At 56.0% G+C, this 11,493-nt stretch overlaps 1 protein-coding gene across 1 annotated transcript in view; it reads right to left on the bottom strand.

Moving 5' to 3' along the window:
• KSR2 (kinase suppressor of ras 2) overlaps positions 1 to 11,493 on the bottom strand; it is a 339,253-nt gene that overhangs the window by 44,621 nt on the left and 283,139 nt on the right. Inside the window, exons 13-14 of the mRNA XM_012730806.1 lie at positions 9,066 to 9,114; positions 7,107 to 7,474 (exon numbers count right to left, since the gene is read on the bottom strand). Of these exons, the coding sequence (XP_012586260.1) occupies positions 7,107 to 7,474; positions 9,066 to 9,114 (417 nt within the window). The remainder of the gene's footprint in view (positions 1 to 7,106; positions 7,475 to 9,065; positions 9,115 to 11,493) is intronic.

Below are 11,493 nucleotides of genomic sequence, written 5' to 3'. Positions count from 1 at the left end.
GCCCACAGGTGATCCTCGATGCTCTTTGCTCTTTCCCAGCTGGAAGGGGCAGAGGACAGACCTGACAGATGGGACTGGACCTGGAACCCTCCACCTATGGAGAGAAGCCCCCACCATCCAGAAACACCCATCTGAACTATTATGTGAGCAAGAAAGACTTCTGTTGTATTAGCCGCGTAACATTTCAAGGTCTATTTGTTACAGAAGCTATTGTTATCCTGACGGATACTGAGTTTGCATCTATACTGAGAGAACTGCCTGGAAAAATATACACTAACATATTAACGTGATACTCCTGGATGGACCTAATGATGTGCATTTTTATTAACAAGTTTATCTCTTGAGTAAAAAGACACAAAAGTTATTTCTTTAGTGATGGCAGATGTCACACCTACTAATTTAGAATCTTTGAAGGAAAGTAGGGGTCAGTGGATAGGTCTTCACCCATTCGAGTCCTTGGCTGGCCATGTGATTATTTACCAACAGGCTTATGCAATGTACATGCGATGATGCTAATAATAATAATAATGATGCAGAACATTTATAGCGCTTCCTTCACAAAAGTCCCACATTCCCGCACAATTAAAGGCAGCCACAGACAAAAAACCTTTTCAGCTGTGCTTTATAAAGGGAAAGCAATTCAGCTTTTTGCACATAAAAGGAAGCCCATTCCACTAGATGAGGGGATGGAATCTTCATGTGCTCAGACACCCCAACTCTTGTGTGTATGTTATATTTAGGACAATCAAACTGGCCTGAAAGGAAAAAAAAAAAATCAGAAAGCCCACAAGGAGTTATGGAAAAAGGAAGTCAAGATCTCTCGCTGGGCCCCGCCACCGTCTCAGCAGAAGGCAGGATCCTTGCCTCAGCTTGGCGCAGTTACACTTGAAGCGTGAGAACCGGGAACGGAGTCGGAGTTGAAAATAAATAATCCATTAAATAGCTCCTGATATTTACCAGGTTTAAAAGCTGTGCAAATGAGTTCCTGGGGTGTCATGACTGCCTGGCCCCCGGAGGTGGCGGTGGGGGTTGCTGAACGCATCCTGCATGCGGGCCACACAGCCCTCCCAGGGCTGCGGGACAGTGCAGGACCCCAACACCCAGGTGACACATGCCGAATGAGGAAGAACAGTCTTCCGGAGAGCAGTGGGGGAACCCTGTCTTTCCTTCTCTCCTGGGGCACGGTCCAAGCCCCTTTTGCCCACGACATCTGTGTGATGCACGCCCCTGGTGTCTCGGTCCCTTTCCTCCCACCCCTGGGAAAGCACCCTGGTGAAGGTCACAGCGTCCCCAGCGGCAGAGGGACTAGCCAGGCATCCCCCACCCCAGCCCCATGCAGGAGGGGCCAGCAGGACGCCTGGGAGCCCCCACCTGGCTGTGTCCGTCAGCGCGCTCACACCCCCGTCCTGACACAGCGGCCGCTGAGCAAGTAGATGCAGCAGCCAGGCTGTCAGGAAACGCGCAGCCTGGGATGAGCAACTCCTGTGTACACCCTCCAGGCTCCCCGCTGAACCCGGACACACGCAGCCCTTCCCACACTCTGGAGCCTGCATCAGCTGGGCGCTGCAGCCCTTCTTTGCCTTCCAGGCACCCGACTCACTTGCTTCTTGCTGGTCCTCAAAGTGGCCACTCCAGTCCCTCCTCAGGGCCTTTGCACCTGCTGCACCCCTGCCCGAGCAGCTTCTCTGCCTCGTGTGCATGGCCACCGCCTTCCATTCGAGCTGCGCTCAAATCTCACCTCGCCTACGACCCCTTTCCCGAACCCCTCCTGTTGCTTGCCCCCACACTTGTAACCCTCGCAGCATTTAACCCAATACTCCTGCTACCTCACCGAACTGCCTAGCGTGTTCCTGCCTGTCTTCTCTTGTACTGGATGGTACAGTCCCGCTTTACACTGCAGGAGCTGAGCTGTGCACCCCGCAGGCAGGAGCTCGCAGCGCTACGCTCGGCAGGGCCCTCGGGCCTGCAGGTTCCGGTCCTGGGGCACTGGCCGAGGTGCACTCTGGTCTCAGCTGCCCCCCTGCAGTGTGCCTGGCCCACTGGCTCCGGGCGGGGGCTGGGGGCCCGCTGGGGGACAAGGAGGCTTTCGAGATATGCAGGGAGCTCTTGACAGTGAGACAATGTCTGCTTGCTCAGTCTCTGAGTCCATGCATGTTTCTTAGAGTGCTCTGAGCCTGCCCCGCATCAGTTTCCGGGGTGGGCGCGTCTCAGAGCTGGGCCATCTGGGGCTCCCCCTGGGGCAAACTGCATCTTGAACCAGCTTCCGGGGGATGCTGGTCAGAGGTCCAAATTACAAAATGTGGATTTGAATAATTTGGGGATTTTAGAAAAATATTTGGTGGGGGAGGGGAGGAGTTTCTGGGCTATGGAAACATTGTGAATAAGACAGCGTGCCTTAAAGAAGGAGGGTGGGAGAGAGGGCAGGATTGGGGAGAAGCGTTGGTGTATTTCCTCGGGATACTCAGGAGAGCTGTGTGTGTGTTGACAGAGAGACAGACAGACACCTGGAGGAATGCCTGAACCTGTCAGACTATGTAGGCACCAGCATCGGAGCTACACGATGAAGAATTCGGTTCCAACAAGCCAGTGTCTCAAACGGCGAGACAGCGAGCCCTCTGAAGGCGACAGGAGGCGGGCTCGCTGCGGCAGGTGGGGCCTCGCTCCCGCTGTCACCAGCCTCCGGTGACTCCGCCGGGCCGGGCTGTGGGACCACTGTGACGGGCCGCCACCGCTCACGTGCGCTCGCTCCCTGCACCCAGCCAGGGCCGAAGTGGCAAAGGAGCATGGGCTAGAATGACGTCAGAGTCACGTGCCCAGTTCCAGGCTCCCTTCACCTCTCTGGCTTCAGTGTTCTCATCTGTCAAATACGCACAGATAGCCAGGAGCACCCCACCTCGCCTGGCCTAGAGCAGAGCACCCGCTGAGGGCTGCTGTTGCCTCTTCTGGTTTGATTTTGGGGGGTCTGCCTTTATCGACATTCAATAAACACCTCTCAACCTGGGAGACAGCTTCTGCGAAGAGGCTCAGTTGTGCCTCCCTCAGTGTCCAGAAAAGGAGACGCCTGATAGACCCTCCATGGCCAAAGCTCTCAGCACCTGGCAGCTTCCACGCCAGGGGGAGAAGCTGAAGAAGCTTCTTGTCTTCAACCAGAGACTCCCCGGACCGCTGCATGTGCTGTCTTCACCGCCGGCGGTGTCCCGCCCCAGACGGTCACACTGGCCCCGTCGCTGAGGGCCCTGATGGTCACCATGTCTTCACAGACGGCGCCTGGACACCGCAGTAAACCCCAATCCCGAGTCCCTTGCAGTGTCTCTCTGGTTCACTGTCCGCAACACACTGGGGCGAACCCAAGTCTACACTCCCAAATCACTACACGTCAGCGCTGCTCCGTCGCCCTTGCCAGAACTAGGCCTCAGAATGCGTCCAGGCCTGCCTGGCTCACCCTCGGGCCCTGAGCTTCTAGCACCGTCATTGATCCTAGTAAGCTTATTACATATCTGGAAGGTCCATGACGAAGTACTGGAAGAGGAAGGGCTTTTCAGTGTGTGGGAGAATCAGGTCTATCAGCAGACTACGTACCCTTGGCCCCACTTTCTCTCCTGGTCTTAGTTTCTGTACCTGTGGGGCAGCCCTCTTCTCCCCAACGAAACCACTGGGAGACAATCATTTCAGGAGTCTGCTTTGTCTCTAAGACAGCAGGTTAAGGTGAACTGATCTGTGTTCCTGTCACCAGATAAATAAATTACCTCTTCTTGTGATCCCAATATTTTGTCAGGGCAAAATAGAAATGTTCCCATTTCTATTTTTTTTTAAAGATTTATTTATTTGTGCATACAGAACTGGGGTACAGGCCAGAGGCTCAAGGGTGGTGAGAGGCTTCACCAGAGACAGAGTGGGGAGCAGAACAGGCAGATCTACGAAGTACACTGCTGAGGGGAGCAGCGGGCGGGTCAGGAGAGGTCTGCCACGCCATGTGGTCACCTCCGGGGCAGGCAGGAATCGAACTCATGCGGAAGCGGCTTTAGATTCTCAGTGCTGTGCTTTAACCCGCTGCGCCACCAGGGAGGGCCCCCCATTTCTATTTTCCTATGCACTAGCTGGACACGTGGCCCCAATACTGGGCACATACTATACGTCCCTTGGATACCAAGGGCATACCAATCATATCCTTGGGTAGAGTTCCCAAGAATTAATTGGATTAGAGTGGGCTGGGGAGCCCAGTTAAAAGATTTCACCCACAAACAGACTTGACTTATCAGATCTAGAGTAATAAGGTAAAGTGAAAAATGACCCAAGCATATCTAGGTCCTAATCCCTGAAACAGCAAATCAGTTACCTCCTGTGGCAAAAGGGACTTTGTGAATGTGACTGAACTTAAGCCTCTTCAGTGGGAGATGGTCCTGGATTACTGGGTGAATCCTAGACTCAATCACAGTGTCCTTATAAAGAGGCGATCTGATGGTGCAGAAGGCCACGTGGTGATGGAAGCAGATTGCTACGCTAGTGATTTTAAGGATGGAGGACAGTGCCACAAACAAACACAGTTCTAGAAGCTTGAAAGGCAAGGAAGTGGGTTCTCTTCTAGGCATCCAGAAACGAAAGCAGCCCTGCCCTGATTTTAACCCAGCAAGCCACCAAGGTCGTGCTACTCTATCATGACATCCCTAAGAAATGCGTACAGGTAGCGCCTGGGAATCTCCATTTAATGCCCTTTCTCACCCAGTGGCTCTGACCAGAGGGACTCCGGGAGCGCTGCACAGAGCTGTCCTGGGATGCATCTCGAGCGCCCTATTCACAGGAACCGACAAACTCTGTTTGAGTTGGAAGGAGCCTCAACAAACTCTACTTGTTCATTTTACAGAGGGAGAAACTGAGGCTGTGGAAATGCCACAGAAGGTACGATGAGAGGTGTTTTCATCTGACCCGTGGCTATCAAATTCCACTCAAACTTTTTAAAATGAGTGAGACTGTGTAGACTGTCAACCGCTTTACAATAATCTCATAATAAAGCCAACCCTGACCCAATCCTGAAACGATTTAGCAATCCTGCTACTAATTGCATTTGTGGATGTAGCAATTGGGTAACTAGCTGGTTATTACTCACTCCCGAGAGCCACACACACATTACAAGGAAGCTAATCTTAGAAATACTTGTTAACTTTGATGATAATTACTAAGTAATTGGCTAGAACATGCCATTGTGAATTTATCCAGAATATGCCAGGTAATTATCTGTTCTTATGTTCCCTGTAAAATAAATCCAGGGTCCAAACATTGTTCCAGTTGGTTGGCTATCTGCCAGCCATCGACCTCTGCCAGACAAGTATGCGAATGGGAGCGATTAATCAAATTACTCAAATATTTGCTTTCAAACTGAGCATTCAGACAAGGAACCTGGAGTGGCCACCAAGTGGACGGTGCTGAGTGAGAGAGAGGGGTGTGCAGCGCCCCTTCCTGAGATAAATATATAATGACGCAATAATATGGACTAAATACCCTTCTTGGGGGCTCATCTGGCTTCTTCACATAAAATACCAAAACACTTCAGAGACCAATTACATGTCCCAAAGCTGCAGAGTCTTTATCACAGTGCCAGGAAAAGGCTGCGCTATTTGTGAAATCTGCAGGCAGTTACGGTGCTGGGGAGGGGGGCCCCGAGTTTGGTACATAATAGAGAAGGGCTGCAAGCGCAGCTGGCTTGCAGCATGAGCCACAGTTTCATAATGACCACTTGCTTTTCAAGGATGGCTGCTAACTGAATCCATCCACTTCCAATTAGCCAGCCCTCAGAAAGTGGGTGAGAGAGGTGTGGGTAACTGGGACCCGCTGAAACAACGAAAAAAAAAAAAAAATCAGAGGGCAGGAGGGCCTTACAGGGCCAGACGGAGGGAGAGGATGGATCTCTAACTTGAGGATGGAACCAAGAAACTTTAGTGGAAGGCGGGGAGCTAACCAGAGCGCAATATGAGGTAACAACTTAGTGCAACCCGAGGACAGAAAATGAGGGGTGGGGACAAGATTCATGCACCCAAATACAGGACTGCCAGTGTAAGAGGCTGCTCCACTCTGGACAGGAAGGGAGGCGGCGAGGGGGCGGCGAGCGGCCACACTGCCCCCTCCTGCCTCTGTGCGTGGAGAGTGACACTGCACCCCGCCATGGAGAGCCTCCTTCACCCGTCAGTCAAGGCAGACCATGCGGCTTGCTGTGGCCAGCAGACATCGTCAGTGCCACACCGCAGAGAGCTGGGTGAGCTCTGGACCTCGGGGCACACCTCCCGCTGTGGCGGAACCCTGCGACCACCCCCAGTTGCCACGCAGACGGTGGCCACAGACCGGCGGATGTGAGGGCCCCTGGCCGCCAGCTGACCTGCCCCTTGAGCACAGCGTGACCGATCTCTCAGCCACTCAGCCTGGTCTGGCCAGAACAACTGCCCACAGAACACAGCCCCGAGGCAAAGAGGGCACGCGCCCAGGTGCCAGCGCACACCACAGGGCTGTCCCGCGACTCCTCAGCGAAGCCAAAGCTGGTGTTTCCAGTGGCCCCAGGCCCGGGTGAGGCTAGAATGAATGCATGCAAGGCCTCGTGGTGCCGTTTCCGCAACATCAGTCCTCGGTGACGCCTCTTTCTGTCCCTTACAGATCTGAGCCGGGGCGCCGTGTGCTGCGCTCGTGGCCGCAGAACCCCTCACCTGAGACCCGCGGCAGATGACAGAGGGCTCAGGCCCCGCGCAGCCCCGCCCGGCTTTGTGAGGGAACCACTGGGGCCAGCCACGCCCATTCGCTCACCCCTCGTCGTGGCCCTGCTCCCCCAGGCCACTGCGGAGCAGCGGCTGCCCGGGCTCCAACTGGTGGGGCCCCTGACTGAGCCTCACCAACCCCTTTACAGGGGAGGAGGGGCCTCAGGGACACCCTTCCGCAGGCCCAGGGGCAGGGCTCCACGCGCCTGACTCCGCGCCCTCGCCGAGCTCTGCGCCGCCAGAGTCTGAGCACTCGAGGTGTTTCCGGCACCTCCGCTTCTAACACCTCGTAAACACGAGAGCGGGTCCGGCCACCGGGATGCCCAGTGCCCAGAGCCCCGCTTCCCCGCGGGGTGGGAGCAGACTGACCTGGTGATGATGGCCAGGTGGGGCGGGCTCATGCAGGCGCCCATGAAGAGCACCACGTTCTCGTGCCGCGTCTGCCGGTAGGCCATCACCTCACGCTTGAAGGCCTTCAGCTGCTCCTCGTCGTCCCGCTCGATGTCGATCAGCCGGATGGCCACCTCCCCATGCCAGCGGCCGTGGTACACCTGCCCGAAGCGGCCCTTCCCGATGAGCTCGCCGACCTCCAGCTGCTCAAAGGGGATGTCCCACTCCTGGAGGAAGATGCTGGTCTGGCTGGCCTTGCGAGGGAAGCTCCGGGCCGAGAGGAGGGACAGGTTCATCTCCTCGAAGTCATCCTCCGACTCCTCGGCCTCCTCGTGGCCCTCTTCATTCTGCGGCCAGAGCAGGGACACAGGTCAGAGCCGCTCTTGCCAAACCCCAAGGTCCGGCTCGACGCCGGCGCCTGTCTGGGGCCATGTCCACTCTGGGCTGCCGCGCACACCTGTGTCTATTCGCCCAGGTGGCTCTGGTCTAGAGTCGTATACGATGGAGCTGAACAACCCAGCTCAGGGACCTACCGGGGAAACTGAGGATCAAAGACGAGAGCCACCGGGGAACCATCCCTCTGGTTCCCTGGAACTTTCCTGGTTGGGGACAGAGTCTCACACCCCAGTCCCGGGCAAATCCGGATGACGGCCACCTGGAAAGTGCCTGCTTCTAGGCCACGCCACCAAGCAGGGTGAGGATGAGGCTCCACCCGGCCGCCGCCCCACGACTTCCCACATGCCTGTGTCTGCGCAGTGAGGAAGGCAGGCTGGAGACGCACGCGCCTCGGACTGACGGCACACTGGTGATGCCTCGGGTGGGTGGCCTTCTGCCCCACCCGGAGAATTTGGAATTGATGAGCTGGACACAGGAAGAGTCCAGAGCTATTCTGTACAGACCAGAGGCCGTTCGGAAGGCAGAGATGTGCGAGGGAGGCTGACAGAAAGGCTGAATGGTTAGACCCAGCGGCCTGGCATCCGCCCTCGGTGCGACCACCGAGGATTCCAATGAGATGTAAGCCTGTTAAATGTCTGCACAGACCCAGGCACCTGCACGAAGCCTACACTGGAGCAGCTGAGAAAATGCAGATTCCCTGGCTCTGCACTATCTACCTGGCCGCCACCAGCAGGCCAGGGGGGGCATCTGCGTTATCTCGCCAGGTGTGGCCGCCACTAGTTCATCCTCCAGGCTAGGAACCACCTTCCCAGAAAGCTGTGAGTGTCTGGGCCGTCCTGGTGCTTAAGTCCTCCTGCCAGCAGGGGGGAGCAGCAGGTGCCCCCACCAGTGGGGACCCCTGGGGGCCTGGGGTCTGACGAGACAGCTGAGAAGCCTGCTTCTCGGCTGAGTGAAAGGCCTCTGACTCCAAACCCGAGGGAGCAGTCCCTGATGGCTCAGTCAGCTTCTCCAGGAGCATTTTCAATGACCACAACAGTTCCAGAGAAGGACATGATTTTCTCTGAAGGTCTGGACGTGAGTCCTTTTAGTCTGGTGGCCAGCAGAGGAAGGGTCTGCACTCCAGGCCCTCATCCAGGATGTTTCATCTATTCCTCTGGCATCTCTGGCAGGTGGGACAAAGCCCCAGAAAGTTCTCAATAGCCTGCCAAGCCCACCATCTCAGAGGCCCCCACCCCCACGTATTCTTTTGGAGACAGTGGGGTACCTCCCCCTTGATATTCACCCATCCCTGTTTCAACTAAAGAATACAGATCTCTAGTCAACTTCCGCACAACTTTTTCCAGCTTTTCTGTGATGCACACCATGTAACGGGCCATTAGGCTTGGTGCCAGGGGGGCCACCGCCTGTTAGCTCCTGGAGAATGAACATCCATCAAACAGGTCACCCCCACCCCCCAAGCCCTCTGCGCTATCACAGACTTCAGGAGGCTTTGCCTCATCTGGACAGCCCTCGGAAAAAGTGGCTTCACACTCCGTTTCTCACCTCTGAGGTTGGCTCCACTTCAATTTGAAGTAATGGATTTCCTTCCAAGCTTTAAAGAGAGAAAAGAAACGTGAGGTCAAAGATGGGCCCCTTCCACGCAGGAAGAGTCCCGGGACGCGAAGTCTCGTCACCAAGCCTTTTCCTTGAATCTCATGTCCGCACTGGTGTCTAAAATAACCCATGGCCTTGCCCAAAGCAGCAGTGTGCAAGGGCATTGCTTTCCGAGGATTTGGGGTGCTGCTCAGGCTCATTTGTCTTTATTGCTTTGGCTTCCTCTGACTCAGCTGATGGAAGCGGCCTAAATGCCCCGTGTGGAACAATTTGCAGAATTCCAGGTGTTTACGAGGAGAGAACTAATCAGATCTCCAAAGTTCACTGAGATCCGGACTCTGGGAAGGGTCTATGCACTCAGTTTGTGCGCTCATCTATGCTTTCTCTGGACTTACAAGCCGGGAAGGGCGGGAAGCCCCTCCAGGGGTCCAAGACTTGGATCAGCCTGGCCCCTCCCTGGAAACCTACACTGCTCCTGGGAAGGGCAGACTGCGACCGGGGCCACAGTCAGGTGCGGCTTCGGCAGGCAGGGTGATGGGAATTCCCCGGACAGGGCCGAGCCTGCGTGTGAAAGCTGTTTGAGCTGGACCCGGCCAATCGCAGGGAGTCGTGCAACGGCCGGGAAGACGCAGGTGGGGGCGGGGGGAGAGAAGACCTGTAGTCCACGAGCTACAGCTGTGTTCTGAGTTTGGGAACACACTGTGGCGCTGGGGGCTCGATGGGTGTGTGGGGGTGAGAACTCAGTGTATATGGACAGGGAGGGGTGCTGTGGGTGCTCTCTGTGCGCGTGCGAGTGGGCGCACACTGTGGGGACGTGGGGGCACACTGCTTGTGGATGGTGTGATTTCCGGGCTGAGGGCCGTGCTGGGGCGGGTCTGTGGGGGGGCTGGCTCATCAGAGGTGTCCCGGGATGCTGCGGAAGAGGGGGGCCTGGGGGTGTCGTGCAGCTGGAAGCACGGAGGAGCTGGCCGTGGTGGAAGGAGCATGGTGGATGCCACACCCCCTCTCTGCTTCTCTTCTTTCCTCCTCTCTTATCCTCCCTTGTCCTGACCCTCAGACCCCAGGGAGCACTGACCCTCCTGGTGACAGTGTCTAAGCCTGCAAGGCCCAGGAGGGGACAACAGGGTTGGTCACAAGGGGCATTTGCTACTATCACAACCAATCACTTACAGCACAGCCTGGGAAGAGGGGCTGCACCTTGGCAGCTGGTGAGCTGGAGTCTGACTCCTGGTGTGGAGCAACACAGCTCCTCACCCAGTGACACAGGCAGCCTCCTCAGCCTGCATCAGGCGTGACTGCAGCAGCAGGGGCTGTTAAGTCATCCCCCTCCCACTGCGCGCACATCTGAGCAGGTCGCAGGCAGCCACTGCCTTTCCGTCACGGGCGCGCCCCGACTGTCGGTTAATAACCTGGAGCTCGTCTTGCACAAATTGTGGGATTGGTTTATGTGCATCAGAGAAACAATCTGGGGCTGGATGTCGGCACGATATCCCCCAGCAAATTGCTGCTGCTTTGATTTCAGAGATGTACCATTTGGGTTGTTAACAAAGTCGATCCAGAAAGGCTGTAGTAGTTAGGGGCGCCAGAAGAAAAACCAAGTTGGCAAAAATGTAAGTGGGGAAACCATTTAAATCGAAACCAGGTCCCTGGCATTCCTTAGGCTTTAATCACAAGCCGAGAAGTCAAGAAAGGTCATTTCACTCTGGCTGCGCAAGCCAACAGACCCTGTGCGGGTCTGTGCAACTCAGCTCGCAGATACTCTGCAGGTCTCCTGGCCGCGGGGACATGAGGAAGGTGGGAGGTCCCAACAGAGTCAGAATCAGTGAGGAAGGCGCCAGCTGGCACGGTATTTATTCTACAGCCAACAACGCCTGTGAAGAGCCTGGACAAGTGCGAGAAGCGTGACCGGCTAACACAGCAGCACAGGAGCTGCCTTTGACACGCGGCTCCGTGAGATCACAAACTGGGGTGGGGGGCTGCTTTTCCTTCCTTTTTTACAGAATAGTGCAAATCTCCAAAAATTGCTTGTGTGACTTTCACAGTGGTGTAAACCAGAGGTCAGCAAACCGCTCTGTGAAGGGTCAGACCTGAGTACGTTAGACTCCGTGGGCCGCAGAGCTGCAGGCTCCGCTCTGCTGCTGCAACATGGAAGCCGCCACGGGCAGTGTGTGTGGACAAACGGGCACGGCGTGTTCCAATGAAACGGTCCATCAGGCCTCCCGGTGGGCAGCGGGGCAGAGCACAGCACTGAGGAGCCACAGCCACTGCAGCACGAGTTCGATCCCCGCCTGCCCCGGAGGTGACCACATGGCGCGGCAGACCTCTCCTGACCCGCCCGCTGCTCCCCTCAGCAGTGTACTTCGTCGATCTGCCTGTT

The sequence above is a fragment of the Condylura cristata genome, unplaced genomic scaffold (assembly GCF_000260355.1).
Source record: "Condylura cristata isolate star-nosed mole 26May11 unplaced genomic scaffold, ConCri1.0 scaffold00029, whole genome shotgun sequence".
Lineage (NCBI taxonomy): Eukaryota > Metazoa > Chordata > Mammalia > Eulipotyphla > Talpidae > Condylura > Condylura cristata.
Note: the sequence above shows the minus strand (reverse complement) of the source record. Positions and strands in the feature narration are given on the sequence as shown.